The 23,202-nt window shown below is 38.0% G+C and overlaps 1 protein-coding gene across 1 annotated transcript in view; it reads left to right on the top strand.

Annotated features, from left to right (window-relative positions):
* Positions 1-23,202, top strand: part of LOC138308790 (myosin heavy chain, cardiac muscle isoform-like) — a 144,618-nt gene that overhangs the window by 120,021 nt on the left and 1,395 nt on the right. The window contains exons 8-14 of the mRNA XM_069249802.1: positions 19,517-19,719; positions 20,117-20,215; positions 20,614-20,778; positions 21,182-21,343; positions 21,864-22,088; positions 22,300-22,461; positions 22,674-22,835. Coding sequence (XP_069105903.1) covers positions 19,517-19,719; positions 20,117-20,215; positions 20,614-20,778; positions 21,182-21,343; positions 21,864-22,088; positions 22,300-22,461; positions 22,674-22,835 — 1,178 coding nt within the window. The remainder of the gene's footprint in view (positions 1-19,516; positions 19,720-20,116; positions 20,216-20,613; positions 20,779-21,181; positions 21,344-21,863; positions 22,089-22,299; positions 22,462-22,673; positions 22,836-23,202) is intronic.

Raw genomic sequence — 23,202 nt, forward strand, 5'->3', positions numbered from 1 at the left:
CAAACATGAAAGATCTCAAAAGAGGCTCTCTATGGGACAGTCAAACAGGCAAGGTCTAATATAGAGGCTCTGAATGGGACAGTCAAACTGGCAGGGTAATCATATAAGCAAAGTCTAATATTGAGGCTCTGAATGGGACAGTCAAACAGGCAAGGTCTAATATAAAGGCTCTCAATGGGGCAGTCAAACAGGCAAGATCTGATATAGGGTCTGAATGGGGCAGTCAAACAGGCAAGGTCTAATATAGAGACTCTGAATTGGGCAGTCAAACATTCAATGTCTAATATAGAGGCTCTGAAATGGGCAGTCAAACATGCAAGGTCTAATATAGAGGCTCTGAATGACGCAGTCAAACATGCAAGATCTATTATAGAGGCTCTGAATGGGGTAGTCAAACAGCCAGGGTAGTCAAATAAGCAAGGTCTAATATTGAGGCTCTGAATGGGGACAGTCAAACAGGCAAGGTCTAATATAGAGGCACTGAATGTGGCAGTCAAACTTGCAAGGTATAATATAGAGGCTCTGAATGGGACAGTCAAACTGACAAGATCTAATAAAGAGGCTCTGAATGGGACAGTCAAACAGGCAAGGTCTAATATAGAGGCTCTGAATGGGGCTGTCAAACAGACAAGGTCTAATATAGAGGCTCTGAATGGGGCTGTCAAACAGACAAGGTCTAATATAGAGGCTCTGAATGGGGTAGTCAAGCAGGCAAGGTCTAATATAGAGGCTCTGAATGGGACAGTCAAACATGCAAGGTCTAATATAGAGACTCTGAATGGGACAGTCAAACAGGCAAGGTCTAATATAGAGGCTCTGAATGGGGTAGTCAAACAGGCAAGGTCTAATATAGGGGTTTTGAATGAGACAGTCAAACATGAAAGGTCTAATGTAGAGACTCTGAATGGGACAGTCAAACAGGTAAGGTCTAATATAGAGGCTCTGAATGGGGTAGTCAAACAGGCAAGGTCTAATATAGAGGCTCTGAATGGGACAGTCAAACAGACAAGGTCTAATAAAGAGGCTCGGAATGGGGCAGTGAAACTTGCAAAGTCTAATATAGAGGCTCGGAATGGGACAGTCAAACAGGCAAGGTCTAATATAGGGGCTCTGAATGGGGCAGTCAAACAGACAATGTCTAATATAGAGGCTCTGAATGGGACAGTCAAACAGACAAGGTCTAATATAGAGGCTCTGAATGGGGCAGTGAAACTTGCAAGGTCTCATATAGAGGCTCTGAATGGGGCAGTCAAACAGCAAGGTCTAATATAGAGGCTCTGAATGGGACAGTCAGACAGACAAGGTCTAATATAGAGGCTCTGAATGGGACAGTCAAACAGACAAGGTCTAATATAGAGGCTCTGAATGGGACAGTCAAACAGGCAAGGTCTAATATAGAGGCTCTGAATGGGGCAGTCAAACAGGCAAGGTCTAATATAGAGGCTCTGAATGGGACAGTCAAACAGGCAAGGTCTAATATAGAGGCCCTGAATGTGGCAAAAATTAGAAGCGGTTCAACCGATCACAGCCAATATTAGAAGCAGTCCTCAATCGATCATATGTCGACATGTCAAAGCCACAAACCGATCTAAAAGTATGCAAAAGGGTAGTGAAAATGTACAATGATGGGGTGTCATATGGAAATAAATCTGAAGCGGTCAGCATTTGTAAATACACCTGTCGAAACATCGCAAAGTTGTACGGGGAACAGCATGGTTCTCTGCTTCCATGTGTTTGGCCTATCAAGAAACCAACAAAGGTCAATGAAGAAGTTGTTTAATTTGTTGAATATCAGAAGAAAATGAAACCAAGCATTTATGGTCGTGAAATTCGAGAGAAACTTATTGAGGCAAACGTGTGTACAAATGATAATGTGCCTGCTCTGTTGGCTGTACACAAAGTTATAACATCCAATTAGAATATGACACAGAGGTTGTTGTCTCAAATACCAGAGGAAACAACCAGAATCAACCATGAGGATATGGTCACGAACTTCATGGCTAAACTTATGCAATATCGACCCCAGCAGATTCATTTTTTTGACGAATCCTCTGTCATTTCAACATGTGCAAATAGAAGATATGGACACTCTGTATGTGGTAAACGCGCTTATGAAATTCAGCGCTAATGCCTATGCGAGTGATGCGACATTCACTGTCAATTTGTGCTGTGGGTTTTTTGGGCTGGACTATTTTGACATTATACCAGGCCCTTCAAATGCATTAGAAATTATTAATTTCTTTGACAAAGCATTACAGCAAACTAATGATTTTGGAAATCCTGTGTTTGCGCAAGGAGACATTATTGTAATGGATAATTGTGGTTTTCACCACCAAAGAGCAGGTGAATAAATGTTAACAAACATGCTTGAACAACGTGGACTAAATCTTGTCTTCTAACCAACATACTCTCCTCAGTACAATCTTGCCAAGTACACATTTCATGCCATGAAATCCAGGCTTCGTAAAAATCCGTCGTATTCATCCGAGTTCACAGAATTAGCTATCATCGATGCCCTGTCTGACATTCCTGGTTCGGAACTAGATTCAAAGTCGCTATTATGGACTTTGTGGTTATGTTTGAGATTAGGCCTAACATAAAACAGAGAAATCTCTGGTAAAAAGAACTGTTTTATATTTCGTATTTCACTGGAAAAAAGTGTTCTGTTCACCATAAAAAGACAAAACAAATGGCAGGCTAAATAAACAGCTTTATTGTGCACACACTTTTTTCTCTTCTATTTTTAGATCAACTCAGCCAATCACAATGCGTGTTACATAGACACTTCACCTGTAACATGTAGCGATGTAATCTACTACAGTGAGTCAATACACTAGTACTGTAACACAATCGTGCTATCTTATGATAGAACGGCAGTAAGTGCCAATATATGGTCATGGAGGTAGAAAGAACACTCATTACAATCATGAACAAATAGTGTTAATTGCAATACAATAAACAGGTTTGGGATTAACAAAATAGAAAATTTGTGGAACTCTTTTGTTGTAAGAGATTCCTATTTAGTTGCTTTTCAATATTCATTATGCACTTCTACTAGTATATCTTGCTATACAATACATGGCTTCTCAAAGCACAAAGTGTTATCTATTGGTTACCACAATACACATTGATTTCTATTGATGTTATGTCTGTGGTAATCATGACAGACAGAAAAGATTGGAGGAGAAGATATTTGGATCGTTTTCTTATTGATCTTCCTCACAAAGGACACAATATATGGTATAGATAAGTAAGGATTATCAATCTTTTTCTTGATTTGGATTTTATCATCTTACAGTTTGACTGAGTTAATGTTAATTGCATGGCCACCTGCCCCGAGACGGTCAATAATTCTAATGTATATTGGGAAACTTTTGTATATCTGCACAAATACATTTCTGGTAGGGTGGTATAGAATTGTACATGCTGCTCATAAAAGGCAACTTAATTTGGGATCCTATCTTTTTTAATTCTTCCTAATGACTTATTTCTTCTTTCTCGCATGAAACTGCCTCACTGGTCAAGAGTTGCGTGCTTGCCCCTGTGAGGAAGGCTTTGGGTTCTGGCCTCTAGCTATAGTAATAGTGATTTCTGCTCCTGCTTAATGCCCAGCATAATTGGAGTTGAGTGACTGGCTTGCCCTATGCCAGTATAATGTAGCGGACCAGTAAGTCCGGGGTCGCGGTTTCCAGCTCAGCTGGCAGCACACTACTCTCACCCTGTTACACAAGCCACAAAATAACCTCTTGGCTAGAGAGAACTTGTCTCTTAAAGTTTGATCATTTGAGTGTTCGATCAGTAATTATAAGCCAGCAACAGGTCCAAATTAAGTTTGATCCCTAAGCACAGGCAGTGATTGTTTATGGAATTTATTCTCTGTTACATAACAAATATATTTGACCAAATAATTATTGCAAACCTGTACAGTTTTGGTCTTCATCTTTATACTTGTTGTATGATATGTGTTTTTTCTAAAATACTCACCAAATCAGTATGTGCCGTGTTTTGTCTATAGATAAATTATACAACAACAAAATATATTGACGTAATTTAGTAAAGAGATACATGTACTTATATGTAACACGACACCTGTAGACTTCAATGAAGATTTGGATAGAACTTTGGTATAAATGACTACATTATACAAATTCTCTACTATACAGCCAAGTTGGAGCTATGTATATACTATACCTGATTTATACTTTTATAAATAACGTTGTTTGAGTGTAGCGTTTCCTGGGCCCGATACTGTTCAATAAATTGACAGTGATTTAGGGGTTTATCGTTTGAAACCCACACCAGTAGGGTATCCAATATCAAAATACATATTGTATTTCATGGTATCCCTGTCTCAAAACTTTGATGTCTCATATGACTATACACCTGCATTGTACACAAAGGAGTCAGTCTTAATGGATATGAGTCTTTATTCAAACTTCACGATTTCTTTCGTATGTGATAGATTACAGAGAAGATACAAAGACTGATTTTGAAAACCAGAACATTTCCATAAATCTTGTGAAACTGTATTATATAACAGAGTGCCACCATTGAGTCAGCATATTACAACACATCTCTAAAAATCAGGCCAGCTCCTTTGAACCCTATTCCGTCCTTGTATATTAAAGAGTTGTCTCCCTTGTGGGTATGTACTATCAATTTTGACAATTGTAGAACAGGGAAAAATACACATGATTCCTATCTAGGTTCTCGGGTGTGAAAATCTTCGGCATTACCAACTGAGCCATAGAAGCATGCTCTGTCAGCTGAGTGACAGAGAACATATTTTACACTATACAAACCACACCAACCCACTCCTTTTACACATTTTTTAATTTAAATTCAAAATACTGAGATGGAAGGGTTTTGGAGGGGGGGGGGGGTAAATTGTTACTGAAGCATGGTATTGAAATAATTCACAAACGTCACCCTAGATCTCAATTTTCAATTTGACTGTAGTAGACCACTCTTTTTTTTTTGCGAGAAATACCTAAGACACAAAATATTGTATAAACAAAAATAAAGTTGTGTATATGTAGTTATTTTCTAATGCTGGTTCTCCAGACAAACATTAGGCTTGTATTGGTATGTTTACATGTTCTGTCCACTCGAGAGTTATGAGATTGAAGGTATTGTTATTTGGACACAAAATACTCCTAAAAAACTGCTTTACAAATAGCATTGTACTCAAGGTATGAATTATGGAAAAGGATCCGGCACGATATTTCAGGTGTACAGATAATTCAGCTGAGTAAATGGTGTGTATTTAAGCTTATTGGTAAATTAAACCATCATAAATTAGAATTGAAATGTACAAAAAAAATACGAGTGGGTTTAAGCAGAATTTCATTTGAATGTCATTGAATTAAACTGTGATCAGTGTCCAATTGAAAAGGTATTGTCAAGTTATTTAGATATCATATTGCGCTCAAATTGGCACGTTGTAGATATTTAAATCAGCTAATTCCATTTGGTGTTAGTAGTAAATACAGGGCACTGTTAAGCCCATAATTACATGTTAATTTAGGTATTTAATTGTATAGTATAAATGTTCAGTAAAAGCTTTGCATAAGGCATGACAATATTGAGATATTGTTATTCAGACATTTTAATTTAGGCAGAATTGTACTGTAAAAGCTTTCCGTAATTAAAGTATGACATCAATATTGAGATATCATTCATATATATTATGTGATGAGCCTGGGAGTTATCAGTTAGGTAAAATTTTAATTCTATTAGATGGAATCTACAGTATTTGACCCATTAAGTACCCATGGTTTTTGTAAAAGGGGGAGGGGTTAATTGCTTATACAAATATAATATGATAATACAATGTATTGTACAAAAATGAAGAAATGAGGATTGTATTTAAATCAGGAAAATTAATCATTGATCTGCACCTCAGTATAAATTGATTAGAAATTATAAAACCAATATGGTATGCCTAATATAAAAGCTTGCAGCTTGTAGATTGAATTGTAACCAAGCATTTTGATTTAATTACAGTATTTGACCCAAAAAGCACTCTCATCTATATTAGCACCCCTTTTCCTTTTGAGAGCACCATTTCACTAATACATACGGTACTTCAAATCAAATGCCGACTGAAACTATGGAAACTTTGTAGGCTTCTCTATTGGATTTCCTTTACAAATTAATGGCTCAACTTTGTGGAATAATTCTGATTTAAAAAGGTCGATAAAAATATATGGTCCTATAAAGCACCTCCCATTTTTTGTAATGTTTAAGTGTTTTTGATGCTTATTGGGTTGGATATGGTATGAACCAAAACCAATGATGAATTAATATCTTTGTTCATAGCTATTAAATACAGCAAACTACATATGGAAGCCTCAATTAACTTATTCACCAATTAAAAAATTGACTCTCCAGGGATGAAAGGGTTTATAAAGTAATAAATAATCTTGAAGCTTATGTCTCAAGATCAGTTTAGATCTCCTTCTATAACAACAGGACATGTATTATGTCAATTATAATGTGATGCCTCTGGACCATCCTGCTGAATCCTTTGAAGAAAGTATTGATATTGAAGGAAATATTAGTTAAATTGATTAAAGGAGAAAGAGAGAGAGAGTTAGACAGAGAGAGAGAGAGAGAAAGAGAGAGAGAGTTAGACAGAGAGAGAGAGAGAGAGAGAGAGCAGCCTAGAAAAAAAATCATTATTTCTGATTGTTTTAGATTACTACTGTATTGTTGTACATTTATTTTTACCTTAAACCTGATAGACACATTTCCTGTATGTCGCCTTTGCACATTACAGAATTATTTGCCCTGTTGGGTAGACATATATATTGTGATGTCATTAGTTTAAATGTGAGTGAAACTGAAGCAGTTTTATCTGAAAAACATGATGTTATGCTCGCGAACAGATGACTCCATTACCAACACCTGCCTGCAAGGGTAGATAACTCTATTATGTATAAACAGAGTAGATGGTACTTTGAATGCTGAGCTCAAATATCGGCAGCAACTTTTAATGTACAAATGTTTGAAACCAATTTCATGTAACTGGTCACCCAATAGACTCCTAGTGGCTTTCCCTGTGTTAAGTTATAGATTGATACCAGTCGACCGTAAACATTGATGGTATTTAAATTTATCTCTGGTATTAGCAATATTATCATCTAACAGTCAACAGATAAATTAACAACAGTGGACCAGACTCTAGTAAAGGCTAAGTGTTGTTGTACTTAAATTGATTACTGTGTTTGGTAACCCCTCGATTGTGTCCTCAAACTAAACCCCTCGATTGTGTCCTCAAACAAGGTGTATTGGAGCTTCAAAGTACCGTTTAGCATGTCAAACTATTACGACAAATCGACCACAATATTGTTTTAACAGATGTATTCGTCTATTGTGTTGGCAATAATAAGGTGCTTTGTGTTTTTAGGACGGCTAAAACAGTTGTATTAACCGGCCGGTTAGCTGTGCCCAACATACAGACCACAGTACTTTATCTAAAACATCTGGCACATTTTCATCAAGATAGTATTGAATTTGGCAACAAAACAATTCAATGAAGAACATTTGTTAAAAAAATTGTCAGAGATTGATAAATGGATTTGTATATCATGCAAGCAAAATTCAAAACTTAAATGACAATTAAATTGTTTCGTCAAGTTAATTGATTTAGCATGGCTGCATGTAAAACTTATTTATTAAACTTGCTTAGTAAATAACATTTGATAATGACTTTCTGAAATAAGATACTGTAAATATTCAACTAACTCTCCTTTTCATTTGAAGTCTCATTGGTGCATTTAGTCAGCTTGTGTCATGAAACACTTGGCTCTGCAGGTAGGGCATTAGAATTGTACCTGCTGCCCCTATTGCATGATCGTAAAAGGCGACTAAATTTGAGATCTTATCGTTTCTCTTCTTCCTAACTGACTATATCTTTCCTAATGCCTTTGCTCCGGCTCATACAGGGAATACGAAGACTGGTTCGCCCGTTGTCAGTACAATGTGACCTGGTGGGGTGTGTTGCTTGGAGTCTTCGGCGGCATGCTTCAGTGATATAGCACTAAAAAAAGGGCAACACTTCCACTATACAATAAGACACAACACGAACATACCGCAGTCTCCCAAAACATGCACCTCGCACTACACATACACTACACACCGCATACATGGGAGACTGTCCTTACATGACCCTGGCTGTCAATAGGATGTTAATTAATCAAACAAACAAACAAATGTCATGAAAGAGCATCAGTCATTTACTTTATGAAAAGAGCTTGAGGAATTCAGACAAGTGTATAAAGAGCATGCTTAGATGAGATCGAACAAGAAAGATTATTCAAAAGAATGACCTTCACCTTTATTAAGTTATAAATGTTTGATTTGCTTGAATCTATATAATTCTGCTACCTTGGTAAAAGTGCACGTAAAATTAAAAAAAAAAAAAAAAATAGTGGGGGATAGATAAAGACTCTATCTCTGAAAATTGTAGATTCTCATATGAAAAAATGTTCATTTATGATCCTATCATACATGTATAAACGTCTATAACAAATATTCATTAATATCTGCATAATGCCTTCAGGCAGAATAATCAATTTTGCTGACTTAAACTTAGTACCCGTAGTCTGTTTCTGTGTTACTGGAAATTAATTTCATCGAATGTCACTTATATTTAGTATAGCTACATATACCTGTTGTAAAGCTTGCCTTATAAATGAGTTGTTATTGTACTTCTGTATCAGATAGGACGAAGACGGTCGGTATAATAGGTATACATGGCATTGTGTAGGTACAGATACAAATAGTCAGATAGTCATAACTTGATGATCATCTTTGATTTGTTAGGCAGTGCTGATTTTCACATGCGTCTTATAAAAAATCTGAGCTGTTGTACATGTGATAGTTAAATTGGAATGTGACCAAAAAACTGTAAAGGAGATAAGCTAGTTTGTGCAAGTTTTGAAAAAAAACATACCACATAATAAAAGAAGGGGGAAAAATAGAAAAGAAAAAAAATAATGCTAAAATTATATGTGTAAAATGTCTACACAAAGGTGGATGCAACTCAAAGGTCAAAGGTCAGACAAAGTGATTTAGAACAATAGTTAAGGCCACATCCCAATCATGTCATGACAGAATTTACAAATTTGCAGCTTAAAAAAGAAGAATGCATGGATAATGGAACAAATCTCAATGTCAGTTTCCAACTTGAAATTTGAAATAATTTCATTGATGTATGTATGAAGAATGGTTATGTAAAGTAAATATTTAAGAAAGTTTGATATGTACCAGTAATACCAGATTATATTGATCATAATGCTAATTCCTCAACTATTATAATCACTAGTTTCTTTAAGATAGCTTGAGTTATCTCCCTTCACGCATAACATTTTAGAGATTTTCCAGCACTTATAGTACTATACACTCCCACAGAGTCTTAAAATATCCCCTCCCACATAGCATGTTTGTATAATCTGATGGGACAAAGAAGTAATTCCAACAGTGTATCATATAATCTTATATAATCTTACAGGTATACTCTTGTAGTAACCAAATAAATTAAAATATTTTTATTGTATTCAATGTGACAAAATTGGAATTCATAAAGTTCAGTTTCTACAACTGTGTTTACAATAGTTATTTTTGGCCCTATATCTACTGTTTATAAAAATTGACCACTGGGTAAAATAAATAGGGGTAAAAGTCAAACACCAGAAACATTTCGCCTTTGACAGGTAAGAGGTGGAAATGCTGGCTAAAAATACTAAACATCGATCTTGTTATCTCCCTTCAAATCCAATGATATGCTGCATTCCAGGTACTATATAAATCACATCTTTGGTGCATTTTATCAGAAATATGTTGATGATAAAAATGTATGCATCATGGCTAACCGTATATCTTACTGTGAAATCTTTTTTCAGAGTTATGCCCTTTTGTTATAAAACTATTAATATACCTCTACTTTTTTTTACACTATATCACATTTACTTTGTTAAATTGACTAGCTCCCTACTTTTTTCAAAAACCCTCACTTAGCTGTGTATAGTCTTTGAACTAACACACCCCTAGAAGCTAGCACACACTCGGACTCGGCTATTTCCGTTTAACCAATCAGATTCGAGGTGGCTGGACTTGTTTCTGATCACACCATCAATTGCCAGGCGATGTAACAATTGGGCGGAGCTAGTTTCCGATCACGCCACCTCCATTGACGTAATCAAATGACGTAAGTATCGACCGGAAACTGTTACCGAACACCTCGTCATGTTTATCTTGTAAGTGAGTAGTTGTGGATAATGTAATGGGGCCAGAGGACAATACATTCTATATGTACATGTACGTACAGTTGTTATGTACATTATTAGGCTACCTGTAAGTGGGTAACGTCTCGGAATTTCAACAATACATGTATATAAATTTAGTATTATGCCTAGTGGTATAAAATGGTGAAATATTGAGAAATGGTATTGGAACCAAATTGTAACAAGCGGTTTGAACAGAAGCAAAACAAAACAGACATGGAATCACAATTATCATCTCGGAATAATTTGAATGTTTGAAGCTTAAAGATTACCGTATTTTGCCTAATGAGGGCGCGGGTAAATGACTGAGGGGGGCGCCGTTATTTGAGACCATTTTTAGATGGTTTTTAGCTCACCTGCCCGAAGGGCAAGTGAGCTTATGCTATGGTGCAGCGTCCGTCGTCCGTCCGTCGTCCGGCTGTCCGGCGTGAACTTTTCCATTTAAACAACTTCTTCTCCAAAACTTGGAGACCTACAGACCTGAAATTTGACTTATAGCATGTTGGGATGAAGGGCTACCAAGTTTGTTCAAATGAACTAAATGTTCTAAATAACCAAGAGGCCTAGAGACTTCTAAATAACCAAGAGGCCTAGAGACCTGAAATTGGGCCTGTGACATGCTGGGATGAGGGGCTACCAAGTTTGTTCAAATGAATGACCTTGACCTTCATTCAAGGTCATAGGGGTCAAATAGGCTGAAATATCTTGTTAAGACTTCTGCTTCATAACCAAGACTTCTGCTTCATAACCAAGAGGCCTAGAGACCTGATATTTGGCATGTAACATGCTGGGATAGAGGACTACCAAGCTTGTTCAAATGAATGACCTTGACCTTCATTCAAGGTCATAGGGGTCAAATAGGCTGAAATATCTTGTTAAGACTTCTGCTTCATAACCAAGAGGCCTAGGGACCTGATATTAGGCCTGTGACATACTGGGATCAAGGGCTACCAAGTTTGTTCAAATGAATTACCTTGACCTTCATTCAAGGTCACAGGGGCCAAATAGGCTAAAATCTTTAAGCAACTTCTTCTTAATAACCAAAGAGCTTAGGGACCAGATATTGGGCCTGTGGCATGCTGGGATCAAGGACTACCAAGCTTGTTCAAATGAATGACCTTGATTTTCATTCAAGGTCACAGGGGTCAAATAGGCTGAAATCTTTAAACTACTTCTTCTAAATAACCAAGAGGCCTAGAGACCTGAAATAGGGCCTGTGACATGCTGGGATGAAGGGCTACCAAGTTTGTTCAAATGAATGACCTTGACCTTCATTCAAGGTCACAGGGGTCAAAAAGGCTAAAAAATTTAAACAAATTCTTCTTAATAACCAAGAGGCCTATAGACCTGATATTAGGCATGTGGCATGCTGAGATAGAGGGCTACCAAGTTTGTTCAAATGAATGACCTTGACCTTCATTCAAGGTCACATGGGTCAAAAAGGCTTAAATCTTAAAACAACTTCTTTTTAATAACCAAAGAGCCTAGTGACCTGATATAGGGCCGAGGCATGCTGGGATCAAGGGCTACCAATTTTGTTCAATGAATGACCTTGACCTTTATTCAAGGTCACACTGGTCAAAAGGCTAAAATCTTTAAATGACTTATTTTTGATAACCAAGAGGCCTAGGGACCTGATATATTGGGCCTGTGGCATGCTGGGATCAAGGACTACCAAAATGAATGACTTTGACCTTCATTCAAGGTCACAGAGGTCAAATAAGCTAAAATCTTTTAACGACTTCTCCTTAATAATCAAGAGGGCTAGAGACCTGATATTCGGCATGTGGCATGCTGGGATAGAGGGCTACCAAGAGGTCACAGGGGTCAAAAAGGCAAAACATTTTAAATGACTTCTTAATAACCAAACAGCCTAGGCACCTGATATTGGGCATGTGGCATGCTGGAATAAATGACTACCACGTTTGTTCAAATAAATGACCTTGACCTTCATTCAATGTCACAGAGGTATGAACCATGTATGATTTCCAGATTACAGGTGAGCGATTCGGGCCCATTGGGCCGTTGTTTTCTGAAACAGACTATAGTCATCTTGCTTTTAGTTTCGTATTTTTCTGAAACTTATGATAACCAATTTAAGTTTTGAAGTCAAGTAAGTATTGAAATTACATAATAATGAATGTATGCACCAGAAGTACATTGGTTAAATATGTCTGTTTCACGGAATTTTTGCATTTCATGCTAGCCTGTTTGTTTACCTTGCGTATACAAAATGGCGGACTTGCTACTTTCACTTTATGGCAAATGGGAAATACCGACAAGAGCACACAATAAAATGCTTAAAAATGATAATATTACTGTTAGTTAGGAACCTTTATCATAGATATACAGTAAGTATTCATAAAACCTGTACAGACATCGCTAAAATGTTGTTGCCAGTTAGTCTTCATCCATACATGTGTGTGGGACATTCAAGTGACACGTTTTGTTTTGAACATGGCGTTCTCGCTTTTCTATTTGTAAAATTGTATGAAATTAGTCAATTTTTTTCAGCAAAAAAAGTGGGGCCGCCCTTATTCCTTCATAGGGAAAATACGGTATGTAGATCTATTTAAATGTTAACTTCTCTCAATCTCTAATTACCATGGCTATACGCGACAGGAATATAAGCTTAGCGTATGAGAGAAATACATTTTAGCCTTATCATAGCTTTTATATGTATCGGTATATTAAAACAATTAAAGTATGGGGCTATAGTGATATAGAAAGTTTCTGGTTTCCCTCGAACTTGCCTATTTCCCTCGGCTCCGCCTCTGGAAATAGACAAGTCTCGGGAAACCAGAAATTTGCTTTGTCAGTCAACCCCATACTTTAACTGTATATTAAACACTAAATATATTCCTCTTTTACTACTGGAGGGATTTTAACAAAACACGAATCACTTCCACCATTTTAGCTCACCAGGTTCGAACAACCAAGGTGCATGAGTTTATGCGATAACACGGGGTCTATCATCTGTCAACAATTGATTTCATCTTTATAACTGCTGGTCAGAATTTAACAAAATTTGACTGGTAGCATCCTTATGGGGTAAATGTCCTGACTGAAAATTGTAAAAATGGTAAGGCTGACCATCTGGGGGCCTGAGGGGCACGGCCAAAAGGGGTCAATTTGGCTATTTCCATATAAACGACTTCTTCTCAGAAACTAAGTATGGGATAGCACTCATAATGCAATGGTAGTATCCTAATAGGGTGGGGATTCAAAATTGTACAAATGATGGGGCTGACCCCTAAGAGGCCTGAGGTGTACGGCCAAAAGGGTTTAACTTTACTATTTCCATAGAAGTAACTTCTAAAGCATGCAATTATATATATAGCACTCATATTGCATTTGTAGCATCTTTATGGGGTGGGGATTCAAAATTGTACAAATGGTGGGCCTGACCCCCTCCAGGGGCCTGAAGGATGGGGCCATATATAAATGGTCAATTTGGCTGTTTAGCCCACCATCATCAGATGATGGGCTATTCAAATCGCTTTTTGTCTGTGGTCTGTCGTCCGTCCGTCCGTCCGTCCGTCCGTCCGCCCTTCCGTTAACAATTCTTGTTATCGCTATTTCTCAGAAAGTACTGAAGGGATCTGTCTCATATTTCATATGTAGGTTCCCCTAGGGCCCTAGTTGTGCATATTGCATTTTGGGACCAATCAGTCAACAAGATGGCCGCCAGGCAGCCATCTTGGATTTTGATACTTAAAGTTTGTTATCGCTATTTCTCAGAAAGTACAGAAGGGATCTTTCTCAAATTTCATATGTAGGTTCCCGCCAGGCAGCCATCTTGAATTTTGATAGTTAAAGTTTGTTATCGCTATTTCTCAGAAAGTACTGAAGGGATCTTTCTCAAATTTCATATGTAGGTTTCCCTAGAGCCCTATTGTGCATATTGCATTTTGGGACCAATCAGTCTACAAGATGGCCGCCAGGCAGCCATCTTGAATTTTGATAGTTAAAGTTTGTTATCGCTATTTCTCAGAAAGCACTGAAGGGATCTTTCTCAAATTTCATTTGTAGGTTTGCCATTAGGGCCCTAGTTGTGCAAAATGCGTTTTGGGAACGATCGGTCAACAAGATGGCCGCCAGGCAGCCATCTTGGATTTTGATGCTTAAAGTTTGTGATCGCTATTTCTCAGAAAGTACTGAAGGGATCTTTCTCAAATTTCATATGTAGGTTTGCCAAGGGCCCTAGTTGTGCGTAATGCGTTTTGGGAACGATCGGTCAAGCCAAGGAGCCATATTGGATTTTGATAGTTGAAGTTTGTTACTGCTGTTTCTAAGAAAGTACTGAAGCGATCTGTCTCAAATTTTATAAGAAGCATTTTTGCAAAAGTTTGAAAAGCAGAGAAAAGATCCCTCTTTCCTTTGTCAGACATAGATCATTCTTTGGTGGGCGCCAAGATCCCTCTGGGATCTCTTGTTATATAAATGATCTGAAACTATACATAAACATGGTATATAGCACTCATATTGCAATAGTAGCATCCTTGTGGTATTCAAATTTGTACAAATGGTTGGGCTGACCCCAAGGGGCCTGAAGGGCAGGGCCAAAAGAGGTCAATTTGACTATTTCCATATGAAGTAATCTTCTCTGAAACTAAGAATGCAATAGCACTCATATGACATTTGTTATGGTTTTGTAACAGGAAAGGAGAACATGTAGCAGCCAGACAGGAGTTTGAACCCAGGCCTTTAGAACACCAGCTGGATGCTCTGTTGAATGAACTATATCTGCATGGTCACTGATAATAAGCCATGCAGTCGTAGGCCAGCTAAACTATTTCTTTCATTACAATGCCCTCAAAGAAACACAAAACCTGAGAACACCACACCTTGGATTAAATTTGATGCTAAAATTGTAATCATCAAATGTTGTAATCAGACTGGGGTTTGAACCCAGGACCTCTGAACTATAGCCGGATGCTTTTCAAACTGAGCTACTACAACACTAATGATCAAACTAGTCCAGGTTTACTACAAAACAACTAAGAATACTCTTCCCTATGGTTTATCTGAAGGGAAAAGTTCTCAGGTTTTCTATAGCCCCAGAGCTGTACAAATAGACAAGTCTGTAGAATATATAGTGACTGCTGTGTACAATTTGCAGTTTCTGTTAAACAGAAAATAGTAAACACTGAATTGCTGGTCACGAGAATTTGAAAAAAAAAAAAAATATGTTTAAAGTAACAGGTACATATATATGTACAAATATTAAGTCTATAGGCATTAATACAAATTTAATTAAGAACTTCAAAGTTTGCTTTAAAGTTTAAAGAGCTAATGTACTTTTAAGTCTACAATTTACTTAACAGACTCATAATACATAGACGTTTGTTAATGGTTTCTTGTGGTGTAAATACCTTTAGTCTTTTTGAAAACGTTGTACAATTGATCACTAATTGATTTTAAGTATCGGTTCTATAGGTGTGTACATGTACTATTATAGCTCTGTTTGGTGTGAACTATCACCCCGCCGGTTCTAAATCTTAGACCTCTAGAAATCACACAACAAAATCTGTAACCTTGTAGAATATAGCACACAATTATCACTAATTGATGCCTATAATCATTACATTATTAATTTTCAATATTACTGATTATAATTTGTATAACATGAACAAGGACCCAGTTTGAGATATTACGACGATAATCACTTAAAAGAAATCCACAGAATTCTATGACAGCTTAATTGTTCAATATTTATGATATAGTGCATTTGTTAACTTGCACAGTCTTTAAGGGATATGTATATAATCTTTTTTAATATAGCTTGGTACTGTAAGCATAGTAATGATCAAATTGCTTAGTATATTTAGTTTTTATTTTCTGTATGCAATTTGTATGAAAGAGAATGTGTCTAATTAATTTATGTAATTAAAAGTCTGTGTGCAAAAAATAAAGGTGCAGATAAAGTGCAAATAAAAAACACTGTAGTGGCCATTAAAAAGTGTAAACATTCAGATTGCCATTTATATACAATAATTTTTGGAGTTACTTCCCCTTATCACTCTCAATTTTATTCGGATGTGGAAAAAATAATTTTATCAAGGGCCACATGCTTTGAATTAAAGCTCCCCCCACCTGCAAAATATATTAATCAGCCTTGAAAATTTATTTTCTCATCATATCAATTTACTAATTATCAGCTCGCTCTCACACTTCAAATAGACAACTTTTAATACCCCCGCCTTGGAAGAAGCCATTGATATTGTCTGGTCCAGGTATTTCAATGTATAACCAAGGCAGGGTTGATCTATCTAACAGACATGACATTTCTAGTTTTAAGTTTGAACAATGATGATATAATAATGGTATAAAACAATACAAACCTGGTAAGTGGTGTTGGTTATCTCCCCTTCCTCTTACTCCCTTAAGATACAGCTGTTACACAGTACATCCAACGTTATCACAGTAAACTGATTGTTATATATCTATCTACACACAAATGTTTCCATCTCACTGATATTTTGTCTGAAAAACATATTTACATCTCCTTTGTTCCAGTTCTGCCTGATTGTTTGACACTATTGACACTATATATAGAGACTAAGTAAGAACACTTATAAGGTCCGAGTCAACTTGACTATGATTTAAAACCCCTGTAATATTGCTGGTGATTTATCAAGTGTTATGATGAGGGGCTGCAGGACCGCCTTTGAAAAGTACATAATTTATTGTGCCACTTGTAAATATACATTTGTGTTGGACTACGGTAGATGTGAATAAATCAAACTGCCAAAATTAAAAATTTTAATGTTGTTTTGTTCTATTGGTTTTTATGGTAAAATAAGAACATTTAAAAGATTTATTTACTATCTGTCCTCTTAAACCCACTTTATCATCCCTTAAAATAGTTTTGGGAATTAATGTTTTTAGAATGTTTACTCTATTCTATTGAAAAATGACAATGTATAAATGTCTGTGTATACATGTATGATGTTTAACTTATTAATCTTTGCAGGAAAGAAAATTTTAAAGGCTGTAATTCTTCAGAATTAATTCCTTCAACTGCTAAGTAGTACAGATATTCTATATATATTCTCAAAACACCCATGTTTCCTCAAAGACTCATCGGCCATTTTGAATTGGACATTAAATAATAAAGGTTTTGCTGAGTTTGTCAATTTCTGATTTTTCACACATACAAATATATTCTGTGAAAATTTATTCAACGCTTCCTGATATTTGTCTTTGATTGCAAACAGTTTATTCTAACCTGTCGTAAGTCGAGGATATTTACCATATCTGGTATTCCATTCAGCCCATGTGTCCATTTGGAGTTAGCCATGTGAGACCTTCTGATATATACCTCATACAGTTAGGGTTAACAGTATTAATAAACTCAATATCACATGATAATCTCATCGTTTATTGCCCAGCGATGTGATCTTCATGTAAATAAATATGTTTCAACTATTTGTGTCTGGTAAGTACATAAGCCAGTGAAGAATTTATCGGTATTGTTATAGATAATCTGTTAATTGTATTGACTCCTGTTACAAAGTGATCTATACCTTCTGTATCTCATTATAGGTTGGTTAACAAAATTCATTGTCCAAGGTTACAGCACTTAAAAAAAAACCATGTTGAGTACCTACTATTTGCTTATTTTAACAAAAATTAGTTACTGAATATCAAATTTTCTTTGTTGATTTTCAAACAGTAATTTATTATTCCTGTAGTTTGCAAAATAAAGCTGTAACAAGATAGGAGAAAAGAACAAAAACTGGAGCCTCAACTGGGATTCAAATCCTGGCTTCGGGATCATCAGGCTCAAAATGACAATCAACTTTCTATAACATCATCTGTCACTGGTGACCTAAAAATCTTAAAACTGGTTTAGACTTTTACAAGGACTGCTCAATTCTTAACAAATATGTTATAAACCAGCTTCATTTTTATAATCAACCATTCTAACGCTTCCTTTAAAAAGGGGAAAAACTACAATTCAAGGTTTCACAGATTTGAGAATCAGTACATCTGATGTATGCACAGATGCATGTACATGTAGCCAAATATTTAGTGCATCTTGAATGATCATGCAGGTATTTGATATACTTATCTTTTGATATAATTTGATGGACTGCAAATCAAATTGTTATGTGTCTTTACAATCAGAACATGGTCTAAAGTATAAATAGCATGCATATGTATAGCTTAATTGAAACAGCTGCACCAGATTTAGGTAGTTATTTTTCAAGATGGTAATCAGATTTTGATTAAATGTAGCCCGGTACATCTAAAAAATGGTAATTGTTTTACACAAATGACAACTATGTGATTCCAGGTTTTAAACTTGTCAATGATGAACTAGCTCCACCAGAAATAACTAAAAGGAGAAGCTACAAAATGAAGGCAATTCTGACGGAAGATTAAACATGTCTTTTGATATTAAAGTTCAAACTGCTATGATTGAAAAATTGAAATAAGAAGTTGAGAGGTCAAAGGTTGACAGTGTCGGACAGGTGTGTACCTTGCCTATTTGACAGATTTATTGATACCTTATACAGTATATGTTTACATACCTGAAATGTATACCGATCCTATTTCTATTTGAGCGACACCTGAAACAGAGCAATTGTCATTCAAAGATTGACCTGTAAACAGATATAGAGGATATGTGTTTTCAATATTGTGGTGGGAGGTTTTAGGCTCAGATTGAATAACAAGATACCTTCTTATACAAGGCGAAACAATCAGTTAATAAAAATGCTTCATCATTATACATTAATATATATATATACCAAATGCTACCCAATAAGCACTATCTCTTTATGCACCCCTCCCTGTTTTCCTTTTTAAGGCCTCAATTTCACATAACTTGAATATATGGACTGAAATACTGATACCATGAAGTACCTTTTCATTACCTGTATTTCTCTTGCAAATTGATTTGTGGCTGTCGCTCAATTCTTTGTAGAAGTCGTGCTCGATCCCTGAAACATTCCATTTCTCCATTTTCAAGTATACAGAGAATTTTTTGAGTCAAATATGGTGTAAGAACACAATTACTTTCAGGATGTATTTAATATTGTTATAACTTAACATTAGTCATAGATTTGATTTTGTGTGCATTGAAGTGTTTGTTTTGAGGGGGAAAAACAATTTCAGTGAACATTTAATTTGTACCTGGTATACCGTGTATGGACTCAAAGGCAGCATTCTTAAAAATTCCTCAACTTAATAGAATATTCACTTTTATATATTCACAGTGAAAGAAGCCATTCAATTGAACCAAACCCTCACATATGTAAATGAGCACCAGAAGTGTCTGATTGGTCGAGACCAAGAGGTCATTGCCAGCCTGGAGGCCAGACTCTTGGAGGCTAACAAGAAAGTGCAGGACAAGCCAACAGTGTGTTCTGATTCTGAACTAAGATTAGACATGGCCAGGATCACACAGCAGCTGGAAGGGGTGAGTGTTCTGATTCTGAACTGAGATTAGTCATGGCCAGGATCACACAGCAGCTGGAAGGGGTGAGTGTTCTGATTCTGAACTAAGATTAGACATGGCCAGGATCACACAGCAGCTGGAAGGGGTGAGTGTTCTGATTCTGAACTAAGATTAGTCATGGCCAGGATCACACAGCAGCTGGAAGGGGTGAGTGTTCTGATTCTGAACTAAGATTAGACATGGCCAGGATCACACAGCAGCTGGAAGGGGTGAGTGTTCTGATTCTGAACTAAGATTAGTCATGGCCAGGATCACACAGCAGCTGGAAGGGGTGAGTGTTCTGATTCTGAACTAAGATTAGTCATGGCCAGGATCACACAGCAGCTGGAAGGGGTGAGTGTTCTGATTCTGAACTAAGATTAGTCATGGCCAGGATCACACAGCAGCTGGAAGGGGTGAGTGTTCTGATTCTGAACAAAGATTAGACATGGCCAGGATCACACAGCAGCTGGAAGGGGTGAGTGTTCTGATTCTGAACTAAGATTAGACATGGCCAGATCACACAGCAGCTGGAAGGGGTGAGTGTTCTGATTCTGAACTAAGATTAGACATGGCCAGGAATCACACAGCAGCTGGAAGGGGTGAGTGTTCTGATTCTGAACTAAGATTAGACATGGCCAGGATCACACAGCAGCTGGAAGGAGTGAGTGTTCTGATTCTGAACTAAGATTAGTCATGGCCAGGATCACACAGCAGCTGGAAGGGGTGAGTGGTTCTGATTCTGAACTAAGATTAGACATGGCCAGGATCACACAGCAGCTGGAAGGGGTGAGTGTTCTGATTCTGAACTAAGATTAGTCATGGCCAGGATCACACAGCAGCTGGAAGGAGTGAGTGTTCTGATTCTGAACTAAGATTAGTCATGGCCAGGATCACACAGCAGCTGGAAGGGGTGAGTGTTCTGATTCTGAACTAAGATTAGACATAGCCATGCCAGATACCACAGCAGCTGGAAGGGGTGAGTGTTCTGATTCTGAACTAAGATTAGACATGGCCAGGATCACACAGCAGCTGGAAGGGGTGAGTGTTCTGATTCTGAACTAAGATTAGACATGGCCAGGATCACACAGCAGCTGGAAGGGGTGAGTGTTCTGATTCTGAACAAAGATTAGACATGGCCAGGATCACACAGCAGCTGGAAGGGGTGAGTGTTCTGATTCTGAACTAAGATTAGACATGGCCAGAATCATACAGCAGCTGGAAGGGGTGAGTGTTCTGATTCTGAACTAAGATTAGACATGGCCAGGATCACACAGCAGCTGGAAGGGTGAGTGTTCTGATTCTGAACTAAGATTAGTCATGGCCAGGATCACACAGCAGCTGGAAGGGGTGAGTGGTGAGTGTTCTGATTCTGAACTAAGATTAGACATGGCCAGGATCACACAGCAGCTGGAAGGGGTGAGTGTTCTGATTCTGAACTAAGATTAGACATGGCCAGGATCACACAGCAGCTGGAAGGGGTGAGTGTTCTGATTCTGAACTAAGATTAGACATGGCCAGGATCACACAGCAGCTGGAAGGGGTGAGTGTTCTGATTCTGAACTTAAGATTAGACATGGCCAGGATCACACAGCAGCTGGAAGGGGTGAGTGTTCTGATTCTGAACTAAGATTAGTCATGGCCAGATCACACAGCAGCTGGAAGGGGTGAGTGTTCTGATTCTGAACTAAGATTAGACATGGCCAGGATCACACAGCAGCTGGAAGGGGTGAGTGTTCTGATTCTGAACTAAGATTAGACATGGCCAGGATCACACAGCAGCTGGAAGGGGTGAGTGTTCTGATTCTGAACTAAGATTAGTCATGGCCAGGATCACACAGCAGCTGGAAGGGGTGAGTGTTCTGATTCTGAACTAAGATTAGACATGGCCAGGATCACACAGCAGCTGGAAGGGGTGAGTGTTCTGATTCTGAACTAAGATTAGACATGGCCAGAATCATACAGCAGCTGGAAGGGGTGAGTGTTCTGATTCTGAACTAAGATTAGACATGGCCAGGATCACACAGCAGCTGGAAGGGGTGAGTGTTCTGATTCTGAACTAAGATTAGACATGGCCAGGATCACACAGCAGCTGGAAGGGGTGAGTGTTCTGATTCTGAACTAAGATTAGACATGGCCAGGATCACACAGCAGCTGGAAGGGGTGAGTGTTCTGATTCTGAACTAAGATTAGACATGGCCAGGATCACACAGCAGCTGGAAGGGGTGAGTGGTTCTGATTCTGAACTAAGATTAGACATGGCCAGGATCACACAGCAGCTGGAAGGGGTGAGTGGTTCTGATTCTGAACTAAGATTAGACATGGCCAGGATCACACAGCAGCTGGAAGGGGTGAGTGTTCTGATTCTGAACTAAGATTAGTCATGGCCAGGATCACACAGCAGCTGGAAGGGGTGAGTGTTCTGATTCTGAACTAAGATTAGACATGGCCAGGATCACACAGCAGCTGGAAGGGGTGAGTGTTCTGATTCTGAACTAAGATTAGACATGGCCAGGATCACACAGCAGCTGGAAGGGGTGAGTGTTCTGATTCTGAACTAAGATTAGACATGGCCAGGATCACACAGCAGCTGGAAGGGGTGAGTGTTCTGATTCTGAACTAAGATTAGACATGGCCAGGATCACACAGCAGCTGGAAGGGGTGAGTGGTTCTGATTCTGAACTAAGATTAGACATGGCCAGGATCACACAGCAGCTGGAAGGGGTGAGTGTTCTGATTCTGAACTAAGATTAGACATGGCCAGGATCACACAGCAGCTGGAAGGGGTGAGTGTTCTGATTCTGAACTAAGATTAGACATGGCCAGGATCACACAGCAGCTGGAAGGGGTGAGTGGTTCTGATTCTGAACTAAGATTAGACATGGCCAGGATCACACAGCAGCTGGAAGGGGTGAGTGTTCTGATTCTGAACTAAGATTAGACATGGCCAGAATCATACAGCAGCTGGAAGGGGTGAGTGTTCTGATTCTGAACTAAGATTAGACATGGCCAGGATCACACAGCAGCTGGAAGGGGTGAGTGGTTCTGATTCTGAACTAAGATTAGACATGGCCAGGATCACACAGCAGCTGGAAGGGGTGAGTGTTCTGATTCTGAACTAAGATTAGACATGGCCAGGATCACACAGCAGCTGGAAGGGGTGAGTGTTCTGATTCTGAACTAAGATTAGACATGGCCAGGATCACACAGCAGCTGGAAGGGGTGAGTGTTCTGATTCTGAACTAAGATTAGACATGGCCAGGATCACACAGCAGCTGGAAGGGGTGAGTGTTCTGATTCTGAACTAAGATTAGACATGGCCAGGATCATACAGCAGCTGGAAGGGGTGAGTGTTCTGATTCTGAACTAAGATTAGACATGGCCAGGATCACACAGCAGCTGGAAGGGGTGAGTGTTCTGATTCTGAACTAAGATTAGACATGGCCAGGATCACACAGCAGCTGG

Source organism: Argopecten irradians, chromosome 15 (assembly GCF_041381155.1).
Source record: "Argopecten irradians isolate NY chromosome 15, Ai_NY, whole genome shotgun sequence".
NCBI lineage: Eukaryota > Metazoa > Mollusca > Bivalvia > Pectinida > Pectinidae > Argopecten > Argopecten irradians.